This window comes from Drosophila obscura, unplaced genomic scaffold (genome assembly GCF_018151105.1).
Source record: "Drosophila obscura isolate BZ-5 IFL unplaced genomic scaffold, ASM1815110v1 contig_4, whole genome shotgun sequence".
Lineage (NCBI taxonomy): Eukaryota > Metazoa > Arthropoda > Insecta > Diptera > Drosophilidae > Drosophila > Drosophila obscura.
Genome location: NW_024542828.1, coordinates 11,741,649 through 11,769,557, shown reverse-complemented (window position 1 = coordinate 11,769,557; position 27,909 = coordinate 11,741,649). Strand labels below are relative to the sequence as shown.

At 43.1% G+C, this 27,909-nt stretch overlaps 4 protein-coding genes across 6 annotated transcripts; 3 read left to right on the top strand and 1 right to left on the bottom strand.

Annotated features, from left to right (window-relative positions):
- The first annotated feature begins 1 nt into the window (after position 1).
- LOC111069939 (myotubularin-related protein 13) lies at positions 2-7,320 on the top strand. Of its 2 annotated transcripts, XM_022360181.2 has the most exons (11): positions 2-94; positions 448-568; positions 631-734; positions 817-1,134; positions 1,197-2,162; positions 2,220-3,229; positions 3,283-4,865; positions 4,923-6,516; positions 6,579-6,703; positions 6,769-6,851; positions 6,919-7,320. In XM_022360181.2, the coding sequence occupies exons 2-11, from the start codon at positions 514-516 to the stop codon at positions 7,009-7,011; spliced, it is 5,931 nt and encodes a 1,976-aa protein (XP_022215873.1). In that variant the 5' UTR covers positions 2-94; positions 448-513; the 3' UTR covers positions 7,012-7,320. The 2 variants fall into 2 exon arrangements, with proteins under 2 accessions (XP_022215873.1, XP_022215872.1); XM_022360180.2 differs by having other exon boundaries at positions 1,197-3,229.
- A 165-nt stretch (positions 7,321-7,485) lies between these two features.
- Positions 7,486-9,750, bottom strand: LOC111069945 (glycine receptor subunit alpha-4). 2 transcript variants are annotated; one of them, XM_022360200.2, is made up of 6 exons: positions 9,236-9,750; positions 8,949-9,132; positions 8,579-8,888; positions 8,292-8,426; positions 7,856-8,217; positions 7,486-7,802 (listed from the first exon to the last, which is right to left on the bottom strand). In XM_022360200.2, the coding sequence occupies exons 1-6, from the start codon at positions 9,346-9,348 to the stop codon at positions 7,653-7,655; spliced, it is 1,254 nt and encodes a 417-aa protein (XP_022215892.1). In that variant the 5' UTR covers positions 9,349-9,750; the 3' UTR covers positions 7,486-7,652. The 2 variants fall into 2 exon arrangements, with proteins under 2 accessions (XP_022215892.1, XP_022215891.1); XM_022360199.2 differs by having other exon boundaries at positions 7,856-8,235; positions 9,236-9,744.
- A 33-nt stretch (positions 9,751-9,783) lies between these two features.
- Positions 9,784-15,452, top strand: LOC111069940. Its single transcript, XM_022360182.2, has 9 exons — positions 9,784-10,062; positions 10,254-11,266; positions 11,332-12,219; positions 12,275-13,239; positions 13,307-13,710; positions 13,771-13,984; positions 14,043-14,240; positions 14,304-14,672; positions 14,733-15,452. The coding sequence occupies exons 2-9, from the start codon at positions 10,357-10,359 to the stop codon at positions 14,850-14,852; spliced, it is 4,068 nt and encodes a 1,355-aa protein (XP_022215874.2). The 5' UTR covers positions 9,784-10,062; positions 10,254-10,356; the 3' UTR covers positions 14,853-15,452.
- Positions 15,453-17,290: 1,838 nt separating this feature from the next.
- On the top strand, positions 17,291-27,397 carry LOC111070068 (transcription factor che-1). Its single transcript, XM_022360367.2, has 5 exons — positions 17,291-18,655; positions 23,510-23,659; positions 24,406-25,145; positions 25,219-25,315; positions 25,391-27,397. Exons 1-5 carry the CDS (start codon positions 18,460-18,462, stop codon positions 25,525-25,527), a joined length of 1,320 nt encoding a protein of 439 aa, XP_022216059.1. The 5' UTR covers positions 17,291-18,459; the 3' UTR covers positions 25,528-27,397.
- Positions 27,398-27,909: the final 512 nt, after the last annotated feature.

Genomic DNA, 27,909 nt, shown 5'->3' with positions numbered 1-27,909 from the left:
TTGCCTTTTCTATCTGTCCTTAATTTATTAGGAAAAGTTAATAATATTTAAACTGGTTGCACTGCGGAGATTTGGATGCAGCAGCCTCCAGCACGTGCGTTTACAAATATGCGTGTTGTGTTTTATCTCTTGCATTTTTACTATACTATGTAGCATTTAGCACTTCTTTTGCGTGGCGGGGTGTGGTTAAAAGAAATGGAATGTAAACCTGTGAAGACTGAAAATTGCTTTAGGTCGACAATAACAATTTGATCAGTCGATGTTGGCTATAATGTATGCCAAACTGAGAGGAGAGCTTCGTGCTTCGTTTATTTAATGTTGATTTGGTTTATGTGACGCAAAATTATAGACGGCGCTCGCTCATTGTGTATGTGTGTGCCCTAAGCATCTGATTATGTGAAAACAACTAAAAACCTTTGGTTTTACTTGATTTAATGCACTCCATAGGTTTGATCAACCACGCTAAAGAGGAATAAATACCAGGCTAGTGTGGACCGGCAATGTGCTTTCGAGATGTCCCGGCTTGCTGATTACTTTGTAATTGTTGGCTACGACAACGATAAAGAGAGTAAGTACACATGCTTGGTAGTTGGAATGTTATAAAATGTTAATTATGTGTTTTCGTTGCAGAGACTGCCAGCAATGTGTGTGGGCAGCCAATATGCGGAAAAATTGTTCAACGCTTTCCTGAGAAAGATTGGCCCGACACTCCGTTTATTGACGGCATTGAATGGGTACGTACGTCTTTCCTTCTTCCATTTCGCATACACACAAAAAGTGATACATACTTGTGTATATATTATCTTATTGCTACAGTTCTGCCAGCCCCTGGGATGGAATTTATCGTATGAAAAACAAGAACCAAAATTTTTCATTTCTGTTCTCACGGACATCGATGCCAACAAGCATTACTGTGCGTGCCTGAGCTTTCACGAGACGCTGGCCATCACACAAACGAGAAGCGTGGACGATGAGGATGAGACAATAGGAGGCAGCAGCAGGCTGTTGGGTGCGGTAGCCTCGCTGGAATCGGGTATCGCTGAAACGACATCTCAAAATACACACCACAGCGTCATGTATGCCCCAAAGTGTTTAGTGCTGATATCGCGCCTGGACTGTGCCGAGACCTTCAAGGTACGAAAAAGGCTGTAAGTCTTGTAAGCCTTCCCCTAACTTAAACTTAATTTCGGTTGCAGAATTGCTTGGGGACGATGTACACGGTGTACATCGAGAATTTGTCATATGCCATGGAGACACTGATAGGAAACATTCTTGGCTGCATTCAAGTGCCCCCAGCGGGAGGGCCGCAAGTCAGGTTTTCCATTGGAGCAGGGGACAAGCAATCGCTTCAGCCACCGCAAAGTTCCTCGCTGCCCACGACAGGCAGTGGTGTGCACTTTCTTTTCAAGCAACTGGGCATTAAGAATGTCCTCATACTCCTCTGCGCAGTGATGACGGAAAACAAAATCCTTTTCCTCTCGAAATGCTACTGGCACTTGACGGAGAGCTGCAAGGCTTTGGTGGCTCTGATGTACCCATTTCGATACACGCATGTCTACATACCCATTCTGCCGGCACCTCTCACCGAAGTACTATCCACGCCCACTCCCTTCATTATGGGAATACACAGCTCGCTGCAAACTGAAATTACGGATCTCTTGGATGTCATTGTCGTCGATTTGGATGGCGGTCTGGTTACTATTCCGGAAGCCCTTACACCCCCAGTCCCGATTCTACCATCCCCTCTGTGGGAGCAGACGCAGAATCTGCTCAGTATGATACTCTTCCCAAACCTGGCACAGGCAGATCTCGCGTTTCCCACGCAAGAGCGCCCGGCTGCAGTAGCCAAGACAGATGCCCAGATCGACAAGGAACTTCGTGCCATTTTCATGCGACTCTTTGCCCAGCTGCTGCAAGGCTATCGCTCTTGCCTGACCATAATTCGGATCCATCCGAAGACGGTGATCACCTTTCACAAGGCTGGATTTCTGGGCGCTCGCGATCTGATCGAGAGCGAGTTTCTGTTTCGCGTCTTGGATAGCATGTTTTTCACGACGTTTGTCAATGAGCGAGGACCTCCTTGGCGTGCCTCGGATGCGTGGGATGAACTCTACAGCTCAATGAACGAGTTGCTCAAACTGGAAGCTCAGAATCGGAATCTCGTAAATATAGGGCAATCAAAATGCATACTAGATTTAACCCGAACTTTTGTGTTGCAGATAATACCACATATCCAGGAATTGGGACGCACTCTCTTTGATAATGAGAGCTCCTTTGCGCACAGTAATTATGCACAGAAGGTTTTGCGTCCACCGGAGGGAGCCTTTCAGCGCATACATCAGCCCTCATTTCCGCGCATCAGTGTGGAAAAGGTGGAGTTGATTATTCAGGAAGGCATTCGAAAGAATGGTGGGGCACAGCGCTTCCACGTTACGCGAAATCAACATCGGATCATTCCCATGGGACCAAGGCTGCCCGAGGCTTTGGATGTGCGTCCAAATGTACAAAACTCGGCCCGTCGACTGGAGGTGCTGCGCACTTGTGTGTCTTATATCTTTGAGAATCGGATTGCAGATGCAAGGAAACTGCTGCCCGCTGTTATGCGCACGCTCAAGCATCGAGATGCGAGGTTGATCCTCTGTAGGGAGCTCTTTGGATACGTGCATGGAAACAAAGCGATTCTGGACCATCAGCAGTTTGAGTTGGTGCTAAGATTCATGAATAAGGCATTGCAGAATTCATCTGGCGTGGATGAATACACCGTGGCAGCGGCTCTACTGCCAATATCTACGATTTTCTGTCGAAAACTATCCACCGGCGTTGTTCAGTTTGCGTATACCGAGATACAGGATCATGGAATATGGAAAAATCTTCAGTTCTGGGAATCTACATTCTACCAGGATGTACAGGGCCAGATCAAGGCATTGTATCTGCTGCAGCGTCGCCAGAATGAACACCACAAGGAAGCAAACTGTGTGCTGGACGAGGTGCCACTGGAGGAGCCCACGGCCCTAGAGATTACAGCAGAACAACTGAGAAAGAGCCCCACCATCGAGGACGATAAAAAGGTAGAACTGGCCAAGTCCGAGGAGTCCACTTTGTACAGCCAGGCAATACATTTCGCCAACCGAATGGTCTCCCTGCTGATACCACTCGATGTCAATGTGGATGCAGCCAGCAAGCCGAAGCCAGCCTTTCGGTTGGAGGAAAATCAGAGTGTTTCCAACAGGTGGGTGTCGTTAAATGTATTTTTTCTATCTTAACAATATGCTACTGTTGCAGTATTTTGGGCTCCCATAGTCTGAGCGAACATTCCGACGAAGGCTTCGAGGAAAACAATGCCCTGGAAATAGGTGTCACGGTTGGAAAAACAATTTCACGCTTCATTGACTGCGTCTGCACAGAGGGGGGCGTCACATCGGAGCACATACGTAATCTGCACGACATGGTGCCGGGGGTGGTGCACATGCATATAGAGTCCCTAGAGCCGGTTTATTTGGAGGCCAAACGGCATCCGCATGTCCAGAAGCCCAAGATACAAACACCTTGCCTGTTGCCAGGCGAGGAGCTGGTGACCGACCATTTGCGGTGCTTCCTCATGCCAGATGGACGCGAGGATGATACGCAATGCCTGATTCCTGCCGAAGGAGCTCTGTTTCTTACAAACTACCGTGTTGTATTTAAAGGTTCGCCCTGCGATCCCCTCTTCTGCGAGCAGACCATTGTTCGATCCTTTCCCATTTCCTCCCTGCTGAAAGAGAAAAAGATATCAGTGCTTTACTTGGCCCATCTAGATCAGACGTTACCGGAGGGTTTGCAGCTTCGCTCCAGTACCTTTCAGCTTCTGAAGGTCGCTTTCGATACGGAGGTGACGCCAGAGCAGATCGAAAATTTTCGGAAAATATTAAGCAAAGCTCGGCATCCGTTCGACGAATTCGAGTACTTTGCCTTTCAATCGTATGGCACCATGCTGCAAGGTGTGGCCCCACTGAAAACAAAGGAGAAATACTCCACGCTCAAAGGATTCGCTAAAAAAACATTGCTTCGCACGGCCAAAAAGGCTGGATTCAAGCAGAAGCAGCAGACCAAGCGGAAGCTTGTGACAGACTACGAGCTGTCTAGTGGTGCAGATGCCCTGGAAACGCAATCAATTGATGATGAGCTGGAGGATGGGGATGAATTCGAGGCCCAGAATAATGCATTACCTCGACTGCTGACCACGAAGGACATGGAACGCATGCGGGAGCGCAGCTATGTCTTGGATTGGAAGCGACTCGGCTTTGATGCAGAGTCCCAGCGTGGATTCCGCATCAGCAATGCCAATGCCAGTTATGCCACCTGTCGCTCCTACCCAGCCATTATTGTGTCGCCTGTACAGTGCAGCGATGCAGCCATTATCCACCTGGGGCGATACTTTAAGGGCCAGCGCATACCACTGCCCACCTGGCGACATGAGAACGGAGCACTGCTCATCCGAGGTGCCCAGCCAAACAGCAAGTCAGTCATCGGAATGCTCAAGAACACTACCGGAGGCAATGCAAATATCCATCACGATGTAACGCACTTCCCCGAGCAGGACAAGTATTTTTTGGCTCTGATCAATACGATGCCGAAGCTTGCGCCCCTGACTTTGACCCAGTACACGGGCATGAATTTGTCAATGAGCTCCCTGCTTGGACACGGGCAAGGCTCTACAGATGCTCACTCTGCGCAGCTCACCCCGGAGCTGACGCACAGGCACAAAAACAACCTCGATGTCAGCAATGGCAGCAAGTCCAGTGGGGCAACCAAGAGTGGCACAATTAAGGGAAATTCGGCCAATACATCCGCGAATGCCTTCCGCAAGATGCGTCTGTATGCTCTGGGTGAGTAATCATTGCCTTAAATGAAGGTAAAATGTGACACATATATTTTTTTCGCAGGTGAAAAATCACAGGCAAAATCCAATCAGAACGTGGACTACTGTGCAGACTTTATTCCCGTTGACTACCCAGACATTCGTCAATCGAGGCCGGCTTTTAAGAAACTTATACGTGCGTGCATGCCCTCGCATAATACCAATGATGCCGATGGCCAGAGCTTTGCCAAAATGGTGGAGCAGTCCGATTGGTTGCAGCAAATCTCCTCGTTAATGCAGTTGTCTGGCGCTGTTGTGGACCTCATAGACCTGCAGGAGAGCAGTGTGATGCTGTCTCTGGAGGATGGCTCCGATGTGACCGCTCAGCTGTCATCGATAGCACAGCTTTGCCTGGATCCATACTATCGCAGTCTGGATGGCTTCCGAGTGCTGGTGGAGAAGGAGTGGCTGGCCTTTGGTCATCGGTTTGCTCATCGCAGCAATCTGAAACCCTCGCACGCAAACACAAATATTGCCTTTGCTCCGACTTTCCTCCAATTCCTGGATGTGGTTCATCAGCTGCAGGGACAGTTTCCAATGGCATTTGAGTTTAATGATTTCTATCTGAGATTCCTAGCGTATCATGTGGTGTCGTGTCGCTTTCGCACGTTTCTGTTCGACTGCGAATTAGAGCGTTCGGACTCGGGGATTGCCGCCATGGAGGACAAGCGGGGATCGCTCAATGCAAAGAACATATTTGGCGTGGGTGGCATCGCGTCGAATGGCTCAGATGACGAATGCAATGTGTATCCTCTCGACATACGAAGCCCGCGCACCCCCACGCAACTGAATCGCATTGGGCATTCCATCTTTGACTACATAGAAAGGCAGCACAACAAAACGCCCGTTTTCTACAACTTTCTCTACTCTCCTGACAAGGACATGACGCTGCGTCCGCAAAACAATGTGGCTGCCCTAGACCTTTGGAGCTACTACACCAATGAGGAACTAGCCCAGGGACCACCCTACGATCTGGAAGTCACCACTGTGGATGATGAAATTGATCTGTCCGAAATGAGGGGCAAGCGTATGGTTATTACTGCCGGCTACGACAACATGGAGAAGTGCAATCCCAACGCCTATGTCTGCCTGCTCAGCGAGGTCAAACACGCGGAGACGGAACGTGGACACTTGCCACAAAACTGGCTACAGGTTTGGAACAATCTTGTGGTTCCAAAAATAGAGCCCATACCCCATAAAGCGTCTCTCGGCAGTATTTTTGTCCAAACGCATCAGCACAAACGGTCAACACTAGAAATCATAATGAAAGGTCGACTGGCGGGCTATCAAGACAAATACTTTCATCCGCATCGCTTTGAGAAGCATCCATATACGACGCCCACAAATTGCAATCACTGCACAAAGCTGCTTTGGGGCCCAGTTGGATATCGTTGCATGGATTGTGGTAATTCGTATCATGAAAAGTGCACGGAACTCTCGATGAAGAATTGCACAAAGTACAAAGCCATCGATGGGGCTGTCGGTGCGCCGAATGTCAATATGTCTCAGGGAGACACGGCGAGCATTGCCTCAAGTGCTGCCACCACTGCCAGGACATCGAGTCATCACTTTTACAATCAATTTAGTAGTAACGTGGCTGAAAATCGCACTCACGAGGGGTTAGTTTTATAAATTGCTGTCTTATTTTTTATTTTTAATGCGCTATCCGATCTCCATTTAGTCATCTCTACAAACGTGGAGCATTGCTTAAGGGATGGAAGCAGCGCTGGTTTGTCCTTGACTCGATTAAACATCAACTCCGCTACTATGACACGTCAGAGGATACTGCTCCAAAGGGAATTATTGGTAAAAGAGGAACAATATGTAATATTTGTTGTATTCGTTTATACATTGGATGTATTTTATTGCAGAATTGGCCGAGGTGCAGTCGGTAACTGCCGCACAACCCGCACAAATTGGCGGAAAGGGCGTGGACGAAAAGGGATTCTTTGATGTAACATTCGTACTACAATATATACAATCTACACAAATTTGTTTATTAACCTTCACTCCAATTTCAGTTGAAAACATCGAAACGCACCTACAATTTCTATGCCGTCAATGCAAATCTGGCACAAGAATGGATAGAAAAGTTGCAGGCATGTCTGCAATAAAAAAAGCAATGCCGATGACATCTTTGGATGTCTATCTGGATTTCCGTTCTATTGTGTGCCGAATCTTTTGTTTTTTTGTAGGATGAAGCAGTTCGTGTGTGCCGTAAAGAAACATATTTAGCATACCTTAGCATTTCCTTCGTTCATATTTATTAACACAAATGTTAGCCAAGCAACAATATCTATAACTTATGCGAAATGTAAATGTGTGAAAAACCTATAAAGTTATGAGATTTTTAAAAAAATATGATATCATAATGATAAAAACGGAAAAACGCCACCCCAGCAAAACTTTTTTATATACATATTTGATATATATATATATATATATATATATATATAGACAGCTATAGCTATCTACATATATAGGTACATAGTAATATTACCAAAGAATATTCCACCTTTGTTGCGCAATTAAAATAAATTGAGATTTCTTAATTGCTTCCATTAAATTAAACCTAAACTAAACGTATGTATGATTACACGCTCGGCTTTATTTATTACCATATAGTAAATCAATATACAATAAATATTTTTAATGCAATTATTTGTGGCCTAAAAACCATAATATACATTTTTAAACAAATGCGCTTGGTATGGTGTTTATTATTCCTTCCTTCATCATATCATCTATTCATCCATCATAGGAACGTTGTCCAGTAAACAATGTTTAGTATGAAGAAGGAAAATGGGAAGAAAAAGCGCGAGAATTTATCTATATAAATGGCTGTAGCATGGCCATGGCAGAATGTGTCGTATTGAGGCTCAATTATCGATTCACGATGGTGATGCTGTAAACTGGCATTAGCTTTCTTTGGTAGCACAATATGTAACAAAAACTCACCTTTAGATCATCCATATCCGTGATATTCTCATCCGAGTAGCCTTTCATGGATTTCGTAGCCACGGGGCCCATGTAATTGTTCACTACAGCAAACTCCATCAGTGATAGAAAAACAAACACTGAGCAGGATGACATCCATACATCTATCGCCTTGACATACGACACGGGCGGCAGCGACTGTTGGGATTGTGTGTTCTGTGTGGCCAATGTGAGCAAGGAGGTTACACCGAGGGTGACTCGAGCCGGTATGGCTTCCGGTTTAATCCAAAAGGATATCCATGACATGACCACAATTAGGGCAGAGGGAATATATGTATGGAATAAATGGTAGCCCAAACGTCGTCTCAAATTGAATACAATGGCTAGGCAGGTGAAGTTGCCTAAGATGAATAAGATAAATATGTACAGATATCATTGAATTAGATTATATGCTTACCGGTTGAGTATTCTATGGTGCAATCCGTCGTGTAGTTGTTAGAAATGTCCAATTGAGGCAGCTCTATCTCTGCATTGACCACAAGTGGGTCAGTCATATTCCAAATAAACACCAAGTCCTCCACTGTATGGGATACTGTCATTCAAAACTCAGTTAAAATTATCAAAAACCCTTGTACGAGTATGTGCACAAACATATTCGAATAAAAGGCAAGTGAAAAGTTCAGAGCAAACATACTAGCAACAAAAGAATAATTTTTATAAACTGTTAAATTTTTTTCCACCTACAACTTTCAATCATCATGGAACAGATTTGTGTGTCATGCGGATAGGATTCGAATTTCATGGCGCAGGATAGAACCAACGTTAGCTTCGACATGTACAGCAACGTTTTGTCATGATATAACCAAAGATAGTGATTCGGTATGCTCATTTCATGGAAAGTAACCTTTTTCGCATTCTTAAAGAAGCAATCGGGCCGCCAAATACTGTGCAGCCAATCCACATCCAGTATACGATACTGTTCGCTCATGTTCTCGGGTAGCCGGAGTCGAGGATCTCGCCAACTTTGTGCAAGAAATATGTCCGTCACGTAGGTCTACAGAAATCAAAGAAATTTTGAAATCAATGGAAATTGAAGTAACAGGGGCTTACATACCATTGATTCCTCATTAATTGAATCAAGGGAAAGTACGGTAACATGGAAGTAAACGACAGTTGGCTGTCCCAAAAGCTTGGGAGCACGGTTCTTATCATATGTTTTTGAAGGTATAGGCAATATGTCAGGCAGCGATAGACTCGATTCGTAATGGGAAACCAGCTCTGCGCTCTCCGTATTATTTCTACAAGGAGATTAAAATGGGCTTATATGTTTGCACACAGATAACCTTGTAGAACTTTTGATGAAAAGGCCATTATTTTCATCATTTACATTTGGGTATTTACCTGAAACCATGAACACAATTGCACAGCAAAATCGATTTCTCGACTATATGCAATATGAGTGCTACTGCAATCAGGCATTTGTATTTTCTCAATTGATTAAGTATTTTTTGCATTATGAAAACGCTTAACTTTGAATTTTAATATTAATACGATTTGTAGTGTTTTAAGACACATTGCTCTGCAGTCCATGTCATTTTTCGAATTTTCCAAATTTTATAAAAATTAACTTGATTGCATTATGCAATAAATGCTGTGAATTTCTTCGGTTTTTTTCTTTTCTATAGCAAAACAAAGTTATTTACACGATTGTGAGGCACTGCAGTGTGATAAATTAATTTCTAAGGTTTCATTCGTTTTCATTGGCATTCCTCACACACTGTGTACTTTTCAAATTGACAACTGACCCCAGTCTGCGAAAGCAGGCATAGTAAAGGGTGTTACAGACATATTACAGGGGATTTCTTTCAAATATGCAAAATAGTATTATCAGACATAATGCAAAATAAAAGTTTAGTCTATACGTAATTGCGCAATTTGAAAGACTTTCAGCAAATCAAATGAGCCGCCAACTGATATATCGCCTGTCGACACAAAAAACTATCGACATTTTCCTTAGTGCCATCAATGGTTTCGCAAGCAGCTGTTTCAAGCAATATCAACTCGATGTGCAAAATATTGATTTTTGAAATTTTTAAATGTAACAAATATAGTGGCAACGAGTGTGAATAGGAGCAATTGTAGAGACGCTTTAAATAAACAACCAATTACAACCTGTATTAAAATAATCACGCTTGAAGTTAGCATGGAAGAGATAAACAATTGTGAAGGTAAGTGATTAAATTTGCATGCAAATATTTCGTCGTTTCATGTGGCGGTGGAGAGGTGGGAGTTGACTTCATCTCCTTTGTTGTCCGCCTGTGCAGTGTCCACGTCCACTGCTGCGGCGCATTGTGCAACTTGTGGATATTGATTAATTGCAAGAAACTAAAGATACATACACTTTTAAATTTCGTTATAGTTGGAATTGGAAAAATAGAACAACAGCCACACGATTCCAAGAGGTGCATGTGCATGTAAAAATTGTTACTACCTAAGCGGACTCGACTTTAAGTAAGATCACAATGGATATAATGGATTCACCCAAAGTCAACAACAACATGACTAAAGTGTCCCCGGTTGACAAGATGAGCTCCAGCATCAACAGCACACTGGAGGACACAACGCCCAGCGATTCAGGGGTGCAGTTGCTCGATTCCGAGAACAGCGATGTGATGCTGGAGTCTATGTGCTCCTATGAAGAGAACTCGAGACCCATGAAACTCACTTCCCCCCAATTACCTTCAATAGACCCGAACTCTAATGTGGCACCGGCTGAGTCCATGATAGCTAGTGGCTGTTCGACCTTTGACACAACTGAGAAAATTGTGTACAGGCGGAAAGTGCACAAGACTTCGTCCACATCTAAAGCACCAAAAAAACGCGTGTCTTTTCACGAGGATATTCTGAAGAACACTCGCACCGATAATATTCACATAGAACATGGCTTTATAACGTACAAAAATGGCCGCAAGCTTGCCTTTGCAAACTCGGCGGGTGTGGCAGGTGCCCCCGGCCGGTATTCCTGGTGCCCGGAGCGAGAGCGTTTCGAGGGACCCAATGAGATCTGTGCAGCTGGCAAAGACGATGATGATGGGGAAGATGCAATGGCCGGCGGTGGCAGAAGTCGCAAGCGACATTTGGTGTATAGAAATGCCTGTTCGGATGTGCTAGACTATGTCAACACGGACATGTTCGATACCAATGAGCCTGTTCGCCTCCAGTACGACACTTCGGGTGTGTTCGAATATACCCCGTCTGCACAGAAACAGGCTGAGCCTGTCCTATACAATTGCGTTTGCAGCAGCTCCAACTCTAGTCTGGACTCGGATGAGCAGGACAAGAACTCCAACGCCAATCGAAAGCAATACGAACAGGCCAAGAGCAGTTCCTGCGATTGCATAGGCATGAGTAATGCAAACAATAATTTGATTGGTAAGACAATAGAAGACTCGCAGATAACTTAAGGTTAATATATATTTGTAATCTCCATCAATTAGGTGACAACTGCTACTACTCGGAGCCCAATATTGGCGATACCGATGGTCCCTCAATGAAATCAGTTTGGAACAAAGAGAAAAAGCCAAAGTCCAGCTGCCTTAAGAAAACCAAACGTCAGACAAACATCATTCTAGAACAAGATCTCAATGGCCGTGTCAAGACCTTTAATGTGCACGACATTAAGCATCAACTACTAGACAATAGCAGCAAAATGATCTTTGGCTCATTGAAAAGTATTTTCACCATGCCCCTGCCAGAACGCGGGGTGCCTGAAGGCTCCGAGGACCTACAGGCGGTGGTAGAGTGTGTGCCAGAGCTGGAGCACAGTCTGGATAGGAAAACAAATCGTCCCCAGGAGTCCCCAACTCTCAAACTCAAGCCATTCCTGAGCAAAAGTCTCGATGGCAATAAACAGGCACAGTCGGCTAAGAAATTTGTACACAACGTAGATGAGCAGCTTCGGCATAAAAATAATGACAGCTCCGTAGAAGCCTCGCCCACGGAGACTAATCCATCGCACACTTTACAACGTCAGGAGGAGTTCGATAAGGAAATATTCCCTATAAAAAGCATTCCTAATGAATTCCGCAGCAAATTTATTATCAATTGCGAAAGCACTGTCTTCGAGCACACTGGTGTGTCCTACGAGACTGGGGAGCCGCAACCAGAATTCTCCAGCACAGCACAGCACTCTAGTGTAGCCAGTTTGCTAGAGCAAAACACTCCCATTGCCGAGCCAGCAACTAATCAGATAAAGAAATCATTCATGGATGCACCCATAGCCAAGACGTTTAGCAATTTCTTTCGGAGCCTAAAGGAAAGCACAAGTGCTGTGGGAACTCCAATTGAAAAGCCTGAGGAAAAAACAGACCCAGATGATTGTGCTGGTAAGAAATTGTAAACAAATTTATAATCTCGTCTAATGTTGAATGTAATTAACAGCTTTAAAAATGGCTAAGCCGCAACCACAGCCGCAATCCAGCTGCAACCTGTATAGAAATCACTCTTCATCCACCATATCGGAGCCTACAAGTTCCACCAACAACAGCAGCAGCCACCTAATCAACCAAAACCCAAATAATACAGATCGCCATTCGCGTCATCTGCCCTCTCCTCTGAAGAAACCTGGCCAGCCAATGCTACTAACTCGATGCTACGACCAGCAGCAGCTCCACAATCGTAGCCTGTACAGCCCCAACAGCTATCTGGCAGCTCGTGGGAGTGGGGGCCCAGGTGGAAGCGGACGCGACTCAAAAAGCACTATCCTAAGCGAGGAATACGATGATATACTCACAATAACCACCACAGATACGACCAATGACAAGCGATCCATGGACAGTGATTTGGTCATCGTTGACTATGTGGACTATGCTCATCTTCTGAAACCTTCAGCTCCTGCCACCAAAACCTCATTAATAAATCGATTCCTACGAAATGTCACCCAGAAGAAAATACTGGAAACATCTATTCGGAAGAACAATTTCTTCGCGGATAAACTACGAAACGAACAGAGGCTTTATGTCAAAGGGGCGCGACCCAAGAACTATGAGCTAATAGATGACCTAAATGCGGAGATCGCAATGGAGATTGAAATGTGTGGAACGAATTCCCCGCGCCGTGAGCTGGCTGTAAGCCTGGATACGGATACGGAGAGTGTATCCAGCTTCGAGCTTGGCATCGGGGAAATATCGATTGATTTTTTTCATGGAAAAAGTTTACTTAATTTAAGAGATTCCAATGAGCAGCTGTTGAAGGTGTTCAAGCTCTATACGGGCTACAGCAGCGAGGGCATTATGACCCCAGTGTTGGTTTTACTTACTGACAGGACACTATATGTGGCAGATCTGGATCGGGACTGTCTCTGTGCCAAGTTCGTTTTGGCTTACAAAGACTTGGATGTCATTTTGGTAAGTACTCTCTGGTCCAGTCCGTTGCGATTTTAATCTATTATTATCCGAATTTAAATTCTTCAAGATGGGTCCCTTCGGCAATACAGTTCTTCTGAGTAACAGCATGCGGGACATGCAGCAAGTTTTACTATCAGGTGGACCATATCCAGCAGGATCCCTTGTTGCCAATTTGGAGCTTTGTGCCAGACGCAGTGGTGCCACTCTACCGGCTGTGGGTCAACTGACCTTAGAGCATTTGGCCCCGCTGCAGGCTTTTGTTCGCGCCAACAGCTGTGTGGGCAGAGACGAACGCTGGCTATTCTACGCCGTTGTCAATGTGCCAGCTGGGGATTCATTAAGAGCAGATTCACCTAGTGAGCCACTGGGACCATCTATTAAAGGATTTCTCATGCATCAGCGCTTTAAGGAAACAGCAGCCACGACAGGAGCGAGCAGGGTGTACTGGCAGGCAGGATACTTTTTATTGAAGTCCGTTGAAGTTTGAGGTTTCGTAAAGATAAATGATTCTAATGGATATAACTTTTATAGATCCGGCGTCTTGTATATGTTCAACGACTCCACCCAGACACTTCCAAGTTGGGCCATGGCTCTTGCCGAATGTCAAGGTGCCCGTCGGACACTCAAGTCCGAGCGCCCCCATTGCTTTGAAATTTTGTTAAAGGGTGAACTCCTGCAAATGGCCGCACCAGATGAGTATGTGGCATCCGAATGGCTGCAAGCTCTTCTACAGTCGGCCTCGGGTGTAAGTCCTAACACAGGAAAATAACATTCGACCCTCTTAAATGCTGTTCTGATTCTAGCATTTGATACCGCAAGAGAAACACAAAACCTTGGGCTGCACTTTGATCGTTACCGAAAATCACTTGATAACTTTGCGTGAAGATTTTTCGTTCCCCTTGAGGCCCATTAACCATCAGGTGGATAATAACGTGGTTCCACAAATCAAACCACTTTTATATGAAGAAGAGTTATTGAGTGTTTTTGAAACGAGTAGCCTAGTACGTATTTGGAATATACCTATGCTGTAAATAATAAAAATATTACTCCTTATATATTTGCAGATGGGCTCTACAATGAGTACGCCGACTAGGGTGACTCAACGATCTTTTTCTTCTTCGAGCTCCTCGCCTACAAAGCATGAACACGATCCGGATTTATCCAAGGAGCATAGGTCGTCTCCAGGAAAAACGCAACGAATGAGTAGTCTCTATGGAAAAAACTCTGGTCTGGCAATACTCACGTGTGGGGACATTAAAGCCATGACTGGCATTAAGATAACCTCACGTATCGACACCTGGTGGTGCATACTGGAGTTTTCGTGTCAAGAGGCACCCTTGGAGAGTCTTGATGATTTGGTTGTCTTTTTTGCCAGCAGCATGGAAATGCAACGCTTCTTGCGTTTACTGGAACAGCTATGGCAGGCCAAGAATGTATGTCGCTAATGGGTCAGACAATCCTTTTGATAATTACATGATTTTGTTCAATTTTAGAACGATCTCTTTCCAATAACAATACTGGACGATGGTGAAGATTTAGCCGAGCAGTGTACCCTTCTTTATGTAGACACCAATCGAGCATGGGAGCCCCTGCTATCAGCTGCAGTGGGTTAAGTGCTCAAAGCTTAATTATATATCCTCCATTTACAAACCTATACACAATTTATTTCCATGAAACCTATATCTAAAGTGTTAAAAATACTATCCAGAATACTCAAACTAGCTAAAGAATATTATTATTTATATGCTTACGTAGTCGGTATTATATATATATTATGTATTTTGATTTTTGTATTACCTGCTGCCTTCGCTTGACTCTTTCCATTGATTTGCGCTGTTATATCTACATTGTATATTTTTGTGATATTAAACGTAAACATTTCTAATCATTTTCTTAAGTTAAATTTCAGTTATATTTGCTTTTTAAATTAAATAATTCAACGTTTTATAAATATACAAATACAATACGTAAATGAAGCTTTACGAGTATAAACTTAAAAATATAATTAATTAATTATGCTGTTGCAAGGATGGTCTACTGGTATGCACATAGTTACTTCCAGTGCAATAAATTCTTCTGCAGGGGTGATTTGGTTTAGAGAAAACTGCATTTCAATCCATGCAATGCTTTTTCAATTAGCAAAGATTAAATGCCATGCCTTCTTACGCTTTCAGTATCAACTCAACCTTTGTCATAAAATGAATAAACATGATTATGAACCTACATATGTACATACACATGTAATTTTTATTTTATCTTAAGCTCTTTGAATGAGATGAGCCTTGGCGTTTTCAATTATTACAAATGAGGATAGGGTTGGGAAGTCCGAGTAAGTGTGAGGTTTGGTTTCCTATTCTCTAGGCCGCGCATTAGCTGCAGCAGCCATGGGAAGCCGAGTATGTATGTTTTGTGCATATGTACACACATATATACATGCCTATGTACCTTTCGAAATGGAGGTCTTGAGAGGATGTTAATAAGGGATACGAGTTAAGTGTGTGTTTGTACATATCTGCAGGTAAAATTTACTCTTATTTTAGACAGATTCTGTACATACATGCATACATATAATATATATATGAATATGTAGGCACATATGATGCATGTATGTATCTTTGTGTTTACATCTAAACAGTACCCAGTACCGGTGATCGAGTAACACGGAACCTCTCCGATATCATTTCGTACACTTATGCGACCTGAGAGCAAATCTAATAATTATTATAATTGGAAAATGTGGATATAAATTCATTATAAACAACAATGTACATACATATGTATGTATGTATGTAACAGTTGCAGCTCAAAAATCAAGCTAAACAAAGCATTGCATTCAAACGTCCAAGAGAGAGGGAGAGAGAGTGGAAGAAAAAATGAGAGAGAATGAGGAATAAGGAGAGAATGCGAGAGAATCGTAAAAAGACTCCAACCCTCTTAATAAGTCAAACGAGTAGAAGACAAGACTGCAACAGGAAAAAACAAGAATGAGAAAAATATACATACACACACATAGGTACACACATGTACATATATTTTCACACATTCATTTCAACATATAAAAGAGAATTTCCAGTCGCAGCGACTTGAACATGCGCTGCTACAATGTTTTGGATATTATTTTCAACAAGTTCGAAGAATTGGCAAGATCCTGAAGGTATAGGATAATATTCTGAGCTACTTTGGCTTAAGTAAGCAATACACATATATGAATGTATGTACATATGCATTTATGTTTGCATGTGCATAGGTACGTACATATTACAGTCTGAAAAACTCAACTACATATTTGATTGCTTGAACCTAGCCAACGCATGTATGGTTAGATTCAGTGCGTCTAGAAATACTAGAACACTTGCGGACCCTTGAAAGAGAACATGCTTTCTTTTGCTGCTGGACTCACTTTCATTAATACAAGCATTGACGAGCAAACGCAGCAGCAGAATCAAATGCAACGAGAGCAAATGCGCCCGAGCTCTCCTCGGTGCCACTCTCTCTCTTTCTCTCTCTCGTGCAAACAGATCCCAGATACATGCACACACTGTATGTATGTACATTATATATGCGTTCCCATGTAAGCGTATAAGTGCACAGCAATACCACACAACCCTAAAAAGTTGGAAATCCAAATAAAAATACAGGGCGCATTGTGTGTGCGTTTTCATGTTTCGTATACATATCACCGACTTGTGAATGCACTCTGCTTACGGTTGCAGTACATACAAATAATCCACATTATCTTTAATATTCCACCCATTTTATGAAATCTGTGAATATTTGGCAAAACAGCAGATAGCATACATACATCTCTGACTCATGTCTGCAACGTTTCAGTTCAAAGACCACTAAACTGACTAATTCGAAACGAAACTCAAATGTACAACCAATTCCACATTTAAAAAGTCATCCTGCTTGGCGGTGTTGTCAAGCTCATCAAACCAGTTTTTATGCTGCTAACCGGTTTCATCCTACAGCGAATTTCGTGTCTCGCTGAGTCTTCTGTGGCTGCTGCTGCGTCAGTTGCAACATAAATTGCAGTTCGCTTGCACAGAAGATATTCGACAGCGGACTAATTCTAAAATTTAGCTAATCAAGAGGAGAGGTTGGGCAAGTGTCATATGCCCAACGCTTAATGCAGCAAAATGTAAGGAACGTACAAATAAACGCGCATTTTCCAGAGAAGTAGAAAAACTTCCACCCTCAAAGCGGCACACAACATGCGCGCTTACATACATACAAACACGCACACAAACACACTACACATATATACACAACGAACTAACACAAACATGTAAGAATGCTGCAGTCGACGAAGAAATAAGTGTCAGGGCTATTCGACGGCTGCATACCGAGTACCTGTACAAATGCGCCCCACAAAGTCACGCTTAAAACAGAAATGATCACTTCGGCTTAAATATAAATAAACAGCTAGAGGGACACAAGCACTCGCAGCGAGCATGCTTCAAAATTTCCGCATGCTCGATGCATGTTTGTGTGCACAAATTGAAAAGGCCTAATATACCCTATGCTATGATATGTCCCTGTCATTTGCGTCGCAGTCGCTGCCGCCGTCCGCGTTGTGTCTGTGTTGCCTGCCCCAGTGTTTCCGCTTTCTTTCGTTGTAATGTTACTTTTAGTTTGAATTCGGAGCCTCAGCGAGCCGGTTGGAAGCGAGATTTTAGTTTAATTCTGCTTGGGTGTGTGCGTGTTTAGTTTAAATGAAATTGAAAGTTGTACACTTTACTACCCCCGAAAAAGCGAAGCACAGCATAAAATTGTGCGCTCATACGCGCGCGTTTGCGACTGTGTGTGTGTGCGTGTGTGTGTATGTGTAAACGCGAGCGTGTCGCAGTGTGTGTGTGTGCCACGCCACGCCACACCAACGGAAACCAACCCCCACCAACAACAGAATAAAACAAGAAAACAACAACAAACAAGAAAAGTTAGCACCACCCACTCTTGAAAAACTGCCGCATAGAGTTCAGCGTCATCGCCATCAACATCGCCGTAGCCGTTGTTTTCGTTTCATCAGTGCCTGTCTCTGGTTTCGGCTTAATAGAGATCGGATCGTGTTGTGTAAATTGTTCAAAATATACATACATATATCTACTATAGTGTAACGGATAAGTGAAGCAAACCGATTCGAGAATACAAGATCCGCTATTTGCCGAGACGAGGCGAAACCCCCACCCCGCCGTGACAACAGCTAGCTGACAAACTGCTATGATGAATTTCTCCGCGTTTGGTGGCCCGTTCTCTGGCATACATCAATTCGCCGCTAAATTTGATGCACAAACGCCGGGTGCATTTGGAACGCCGCCTGCGAACGCAGCAGCCGCTGCAGCCGCAGCAGGAACCGATAATCATGTACAGCGCTATCAGACCAATGGCAATCATTTTAATCAGAATGTGGCCAACGGTAAGTGCATATACCAAATCCCATACAGAGGCAAGCATGCACGTGCTTGTGCGAGAGTATGAGTTTGTATGAGTGCGTGTATGTGTGTGCTTGTATGTATGTATAACATAATCACTAAAAATTTATTTTATTTTTATCGATTTTCGCCCCGCTGCTAGCAGTTCAGCAGCAGCGACGGCGACGCCAGCGTCATAGCGTCAGGGCATACACTCTCACTCGGCAGCGACGATGTTCGGCTGCCGCATATACCCGCCTCTTTGCCCTACACAACGCTTCGCTTTGGTGTATTATGTATCGATGGTATGGAAGGAACTGAACTGCTGTTTTGTTGGATATGTTATATAGGGAATTACGTTTATGTATTATGCGTGGTACGGGTTTAAGCGCCCTTTAATTGTTGGTTCTGTGAAGGAGAGTCTTCTTATTCCATTTGTTCATCGTTTACTTATTATGGTCTAGACTCTAGACCGATTTTTGGGTACTGATCGATCAGTTTCTGATTATTTGTACGTATCGTTGCAGGTTTTTAGTTTCGAGGAACTGCAAATGAAAGGAAGATTCATTTTATATACATATTTATAAACCTACACATGTATGGTCGTATGGATGTATTTCCACCCCCATCCCTTGTAGCACTAGTAGACATCTTTATACGAGGGCTAGTCTAGTCCAATTTGTAAACCGCACTACATATGGGGGTTGTTAAGCAGGGAACGGACCGACTTATACCCTGTCATCAAAGCAGAATATGACGATTTTTTTTTTTTTCGTTTTGCGCTCTTTTTTATATTCTACTCTATGTTTTGAGTCATTACCACCCACCCCCTTTTGGCTAGTGGGTGTAAGCTTGCGAGTGTGTGTGGCATCTGCTGCTTCTGCTGCCATCGTTTCTTGGTGTGTGGCTGTTGTTTTGCTTGGCTTGAAAATGCAATGAACTCAAATAACTTTTGAATTTTCTGCAATTCACTTTGCTGTTTGGTCGGGGTGGGTTTTCCTCTCAGAGCTACTTATGCACATATGTATGTATGTACATAGAAATACAATTTAACAGGCACACACACACTCCCATGTATATATGTATATGTGTATGTGTGAGCACATTTTACAACCCCCAACCAAAAAGCGCCTGCTATTGCTTTTTTAATTGCACTGACTTCCTGCCAAGTTGCAATATTTCTTGTGGACGGGTGTGACCGACCACCATGCAACCCCTACTGGGATTTTAATCCTCCCTTTCCTTCTCTTAAGACTCGAATACAGGGGGCAAGCAAAGCATCCTACTTCCAATCACCCCCACTTCTTTCTTGCGTTATGTTTCTCCATCTCCTTATTAATTCTAATTAGTTGCATTTGCTTGCATAATTGGATTCCCCGGCCAGGCATCCCACTCCTCCCGTCTCCCATCTACCATTTCTCCATCCTCTAGAGAACGCATTTTATAATTTATTTTTGCTATGGCAACAATGCTCTCGTACATATGTAGGTAGTATGTATGCATTTATTGGAAAGTAAAGAACTAAACGCAGACCCAAACTCCACAACTCCACCGTGCATGTAGAGGTTCATTGATCCCGGCTTTTGAGCTACGCATTATATTTCCAGTTTAGCGTTTTATATTTTTTTTACCTGCTTTAACAGGAAAATTTCTATACTTGTGTGTGCGTGTGCGTGTGGGTTGCTCTTTTATCTCGCGTTTTATATATGTATGTACATACATGTAGCTGTACGTAATCTATGCAGCCTTGTGTGCGAGTGTGTGTATGGCTGTGGTTGATCCCATGCAGGCAGGTAAACTGTCCCACGTCGAAGCCGGCTCTCGGGCAATTGCATTTTCTTGTCGCTTATTAGCTGTATTATCGCTTTGCAGCGCCAGTGCCTGAGCTCTGAGGCTGTCCGGGCGGTTCCAGCTGCAAGTTATCTCTGATGCAGATGCTTTCATCGCTTTTCGGTTGTAAAAATTGTTATTAGGCTACCAGGAAATATGCAGATATCGCTGCTCGCAGCCCCTTGCCCATACCATACCATTTACATCGACAGGCAATTGCTGATGTCGTTTCAATAGAACATGGTGTGTTAAAGATAGGAAAACGCTCATGAGGCACATTTCTTGGAATGAGGCAATATTTTTTACATCCTAAGCAAATAAAATTATGATCCGCGATTGGATTAGACAACGTCACTAAAAGACCTACGTAAATATGTTGTTAATTTGTAAAATTGTGGATTGTTTCAGGTTTTTAACAACTGGTCTCTTGTTGTCGAGGACACTTACCCTAAAGAAAATTTGGATTCGGATTGCAAGAGGGGGTCTAATGTGCCACAGACACCCAAGCCATAAACCATTTGCATTTTTATGTACCCATGTATATATTTACACACATTTGTACATATGCCTCAGTGTGAATGGCTGGTTACACCCCCAATGTTGCCTGGATGTATGCAACACTAAAAATATGCTCATGATAAAGCAATGAACGATGGGTGGTAGGGGAGCAGACCACCCCAGCACCAGTACCAGCTATTGGTAGGATAGTTGATGGGTATCAGCATTCAATGATTTTTTTTCCATTCTTGCGAATAACTTTAAGACTTAAAGCAGTTATAGAATCGTTGTTGTCATGCTGGCGCGCTGATGACTTAAAGTCTGCCAGTGGCGCCGTGTATCCCCTTTCATACCAACAACCGCATCAAACTTGGGGTCAAATTTCGCCCAACTCTAGGGGTTGCTGTTTTCCTAACCACGCCATGGATGGTCTCTCTCTCTCTCTCTCTCTCTCTCTCTTGTATCAACTCTCTTTCACTCCCTCACTCTCTGGGTTTTTGGCGCGGGCGCTCTCCTCGCTTTCACTGCCTCTCACACACACAGACGAATGCAAGCATCTACATATATGTATGCCATCACTATAGCCGACACACAAAGCCATAGATAGGTCTAAATAACCGCCATCCGCCATGTTTTCCAAATCGTAACCCCCCAAACCATCCGCCCCAAGTCGTATTCCTTTCCATTTTGTTCCACTTTGATGTGAATGATCCGCCCAGGAACCCCACTTGAACTGTCAAAGCCCCGCCATTGTATGGGTTCTCTCTCTCTCTCTCCGTGTGCTCCGTGTTCCGTACTCGGTGCTCCGGGCGCCTCGCTCTTACTCTCCCTTTGCCTGGCCTCTGTTTCAACTTCACCGACTTTAACTCGTTGCTCGGCAAAATAGCAACAACAGAGGCGACATCGTTCTCTTCTATGTTGTCGTCATCGTCATCCTGTTTCATGGGAAAGTGAAGTGAAAAGTGAAATGCTACGAGAACCGCAACGCATTCCGGCTCCCATTCACGCATGCCTTCTATTTTGTGTTGTTGCTATGGCTTCATTATAGTCATTTCTCTTGTTCGTTGATAACGATATCATCACTTTTGAACTTATTGAATTAGAAAGGAATAGTTTGTTGGATGACTTGAGTTTCAGTTCTTTTTGTTTTAATTACTTTGCCAATGGAATACTTATTCTAATTATCCCTGCACTACTGCACCTATTCGTTTGGAATATAAAATATGTTACATATTAGCTCAAGGTCGCTCGCTAATTTATTCAAATGACTTGCAAACAGGACAGCTTAGAAGAGTATAACAATAAATTCCAACACTTCTATTTTTTCACTATTTTATTTTTATTTATATAGTCCAGTCTGATGCCCAAAGGTATTATGTACTTGCAAGGGAAAGTAAGCTGTAGTTGTACCAGCAAAGTATAGACAGTAAAACAAAGCAATTGGCAACAGCCACAATATGTTATTTTTAAAACCGAGCACCCGGCTAAGAAATTTTTCTGAAGGCGAAAGGCAGAGCCGAGCCCAACAGAAAAGTAAAAAATGCACACCCACTGAAAAAAATGGGGAACGTTTTTTCTATGGCATACATTCAGGCTTGCGCGCGTGTCGGTTGTTGTTGGCAAGAGGCCGCGCCGCGGCCGGCATTTTCAGTTTCAGTTTTAATTTCCTTTTTCCTATGTATGCGTTGTCGGTCCCAAAAACACGTGTGTAAGGGTCTGTGCGGTGCGTTAGTGTGTGTGTGTGTCTGTGTGTTAAAATTTGGCCTTGGCAGACGGCAGGCGTCTGGTAGAAGGAGGGGGAGGCAGGCGACGACAGCAGGCAGACAACAACAAATGTAGGCAGGCACACGCACGTTCTCGACAACGCCGACACCGGGTAGGAACAGAACAGCGTATGGTAACTCCATATACATGAACATATATATACATATACATCTACACTCGTATATATCCGCAAGTATGTGTGTATGTATGTACATTTATGTGTCTGTATACACAGAGAGCTTTTGCGGCAGCCTACACACAGCACTCACACACAGACGATGTATTTACTTGGTATGTATCGTGCCATATCGTCGTAACTTTTGTCGTTCTGTTTTGTTGTTGGATTTTGTGCCGGCACCCGATCTTTATTCGGCTTGCCAGCTGAGAGTTAGAGGAGTTGTAGGAGGAGCCGCCGCCGCCAAATCGGGAAAACTCTAGACAGCTCTCGGGACAGAGCCACAGCACAGCCAGTGCCAGAACCAGAACCAGAGCCCCAGTCAGCAGTCAGTTGTAGTTAGTCGGCCAGTGTGCGTTGTGGAGCTCGCGAGTGGCGGTCCCAAGTTGAATTGGCTTGCTCCCAGTGCTAGTTGTACCTAAATCTAAATCTATAATACACAAAAATATATACTGTATACAGGCTGTGATAACCCTCCCAGTTCAACTCCAAGATGTGTAAATGCATACCCTGATGAAATTTTCGATTGCTTGAATTGTCTGATTGCCTGCCTGTTCATCCTGCTAACTATAATTATTTTTTGTCATTTCAGTTTCGGCAGCAAATAACATGCAATATGGTCAGAATATATCCATACCATACTCCTCACAGCCGCAGGGTGATCTAAATTTTCTGAATGCAGCCGCTGCAGCCGATCATAAGGGTAAAATCCATCCAAAAATCGAACGTGACCGGGAAGAAGGTGAGTCGTCGTGGGTGGCTAAGAAAATCAGTTCAAAACCAGTACTGTTGGTAGCAGTAACAAAACCGTACAGGTTTGTGGGAGAGGAGGGGAGGCTTAGCTGTATGTACATGGGACTGGCACACACTCGGGCATACACATGGGCATGTATACGTATTAAGTATACATAGCCTTTTTGGGTTGGTATATGTGTATTTCAAGGACGCACATTATTATTCGGCTTCTCGTTATTTATAAATGTTTTTGGGCCTGTCTGGGCCATTGTGTGTGGATTGTAGTAGATGAGATTTCATAGCATACTTTTTCACTATAAGTGGATATTATTTTTTAATTTTGATTACGATTCTGCTTCTGCAAATGCGAAATCTTGCCCGGAAAATTCGTCTGAAATTAAAGCTTTGCCAGAGGCAAGAAGTGAGGAAGGGATGGAATGGATATACACAGGAAGGAAAAAAGTAGGCTTTCCGCTGATGCTGCCTGTGGCCTTGGAAGTAAATGGATGCTATCCCTGGGATAGCATATTAAGAAAATAGACGTGAGTCCCGAGTCCCCACTTACCCACACAGCAGCCTGCTGCTGCTTACACACGCTCCTCCCAGGTTTTCAAGGTGAAGAAAATTGTTGTTGGGGTAGGTTTCTTGTTGTAATTGTAGCAGACACCAAGAAAAGTATGATGGCAGGAAGCTTTTAGATGAAATGATTTAATTTATTTATAAACTAAAGCGTTTTGTTCTTCCCCTCTGCAGTTCTCAATCAGCAGATCTTACAGAATGTCAATCAGTCGTGGCAGACGCTGGCCAACACGGCCAACACTGTGGACTATTCATCTCACTTGCTTTCCGCAACACTGCCAATCTCTATACAGCACTTCCTCAAGTATTCGGAAACCATCAAGAAGGAGTCCTCTGGCGATGTCCTGAAGAATGGCACGAATTTGGCCAGCCTGGCGCTGGGAGGCGTGGCCCTGACACCCAGCAATAACGGTGCGAACGGAGGCCACCACAATGGGGGATTAGTCGGCATGGAGCACGGCGGTCACATGACCAACATGACGGACGCGAATGGCACTTCGCTAACCAATGGCGGGACCAGCAATGGCGTCAACGGCAATGCCAATGGAGCGGTCACCAACGGTGGAGCCGGGGCAGTGTCCAGCTCGGGGTCGGTGGGCACCACAAACGCGAGTGGGGGTACCACTACGGCCAGTGGCAAGAAAACCAAAAAGAAGAAACCGCCAAAGGAGAAGAAGCCACGCCCGAAACCAGGCGAGATCAGAGAGACGAAAGCGTTGGATGGATCCACGCTCTATTGCTGCCCCGAATGTCAGATGGCATACCCGGATCGGAGTCTAATCGAGCAGCACGTCATCTCCCATGCCGTGGAGCGACGCTTCGTTTGCGATATTTGCAATGCGGCCCTCAAACGCAAGGACCACTTGACCAGGCACAAGCTATCCCACATACCGGACAGGCCTCATGTGTGCAATGCAAGTTTTAGAAATTGATAAACCCCCTTCGGTGTCATTTAACTGATTTGTGACTTCTGATTTCCATCAATAGATCTGCATGAAGTCCTTCAAGCGCAAGGAGCAGCTCACTCTGCACATTGTTATCCATTCCGGCGAGAAGAAGCATGTTTGCATTGAGTGTGGAAAAGGTACGCATCCACAATGTGGTTTGGTACATGACTAATTAAATGACTAATTCTTCTAATTATAATGCTTTTGTTTAGGTTTCTATCGCAAGGATCATTTACGTAAGCACACACGCTCCCATATTGCCCGACGCGTCAAGTCCGAGGTATCGGCGCAGAACGTAAACGGATCCGGTGGCAACAATGCACAGAGCAATGCACTACATGGTTCCTGAGGATCGTACAAGGACTTTTGGTAAATTCTCAAACAAATTTCAAACCATGAAGGCGGCCGAGCTGTTGGCAGTACCCTGCGCTTCTTAGTAAGGATCGTATGGTGCTGGCAGCAGTTGTGCCACCTTTGAAATTTGTTGAAGAGTTTATTAAAGGTCCTGCTGAGCGTCACCCAACTCCAACTCCAATAACAAAAACCCTCTGAATAAAAAGATGTTATACTTACAATTTGCAAGTATTAGTACGATTTTGTTCACGACACTTTCAGTTCTTTAGCTTTAGTTCTTTCAGTTGAGATTTTCGCACAAAAGTTTCTTAAAGTATAAAGTATAGAAGAGGAGAGTAAATGTACAAAACAAAACACAACTTAACTTAACAAGATACGGAACAGATTTAAAAAGATTTCGAAGTTTAGTATGCGCATATATTAAGGGAATGGGAATACCATACCACACAAAAAGTTACTTTCATTTCTCTTTGAGGATCTGTGATCTGAAATTGCTGCATAAAAAACAAACACAACAATTGATAATTGAAAAACTATCGATCGGTAGCCGTTTTAAGAATAAGTTTTTAATTTTTTGTAATTTTAATCAATTTATGTGCAATTTACAAACATTTTGATTTGCCTTTTAGTTGTCTTGGTCGGCGCCTCTGTTCATCGCGTTAATGTATTTTATTTCGAGACAAAATACTTGGCTAGAATGTACATATGTATGTATGTATCTATGTACACATGTGTTAGGGCGAATGAATCCTTGTTTCATTGAGTTGCAACCTACAATTAATCACACTTTTGCGCATATTAATGAACTAAGAAACCCTAAAATGAAATTGATTTCTAGTCTTGTATTTTATTTTACCAATAGGAATAGTAGGGGAACGGAACCCTCAGAACAACCCCCTCTGATTCGAGGTCATGTAATTTTAAGCTTTTAAACTTGAACGTTAAAAAGGAACGAAAGGAGAACCTCCTACGCGAAACACACACTAAACAGAAAATGCAATACAATATACTTACATCAATGCATGCCTAACTTCCAGCCATCATCACTCTTTAGAGCAGAAAACTACCATACAAAAAACTGCAATAATATCTATGTGTAATACACATTCATACCGCGATAGATACAAATACACACACCTATATCCAGCTTACGAATCGACAACTGATAACCAAGAAAACAAATTTAAAAAAATATGAACAATATATACAGAAGCCACAGATACCAGGATAGAAGATGGCACAGCAGATCAACAAACATTGCAATTGTTAGCCAATAACAATAACCCAGACACAAACTGTATAAAACAATATTTTTATATATATAAATGCAATGGAAAAAGGAGAGCAGAAGAGCATATGAAAACAGAATAGGAATAAAGGCATAAAACAATAACCGAAATAAAGTGCAAACACTTCGTGCGAGTGACAACGTAATTTACTGTTCAAATACAAAGCATTTTTGAGATTAACGATAAACGTACATGATTAAACCATAAATCCATATGCATACAAGGCTATGTTTTACTCATGGTATGCATTCTCGTACACTTGTATAGTTAATATGACTGCTTCTAACTAATATACGCTAATATACAGAAGATACATATAGATTAACAGTAACTGTATCATGGTTTGTTTATTTCAGTGATACACACACACACACAAAACAACTCCCAAATGACCCTTTCTGCTCAAACTTTGTTGCCGAAGGGTATATGTATGTATGCAATAGTACCCGCAGTGTTCGGGCCAAGAGGGTCATTCAATATGCTTGTAAACGAACTTTTTCGGAAAATTAATGTTTCAACAGCAGTACTAAGCGCATTTCTGTGCTATTTGACACCAGTCTTTTGGTTTGCAGTACAGAAAAATGGAATGTAATTTAAACACTTGCAGCGAAGTACAAATACAATACACACCTTCTAGAAGTCCCTACTAAAAAACAGGCAACAACCAGCCACATGCATACACATAGAAGTAAATCGAAACAAACCACGAGAAAAAAATATCCATAAAATAAAAAAAAAAAACAAAACAAAACTATGCAAAACCTAAGTACAGTTACTACATTAGAGGGTAGCATATTATTAACAAGTTTTTTTTGGACAAGAAACGCTTACTTGGCGACTCTCCAATGTTGTAACCGATCCATCATCACCTCACCCATCCACCCTCTGCGCAGAGACAATTTATAAACAAAAGTAACAATTTATAAATAATGAATCGACCTTCAAACAGCAAACAAGAAGTTATTATTTTGCAATTGATTTTCTTGGTGTCTCTCCTAACATACAATAATTTAAATCGCGTATGAGTATATAAAACAATAAGTTAATAAAGAAAAAGTTGCAATAAATGACAAACAAATGAAATTAAA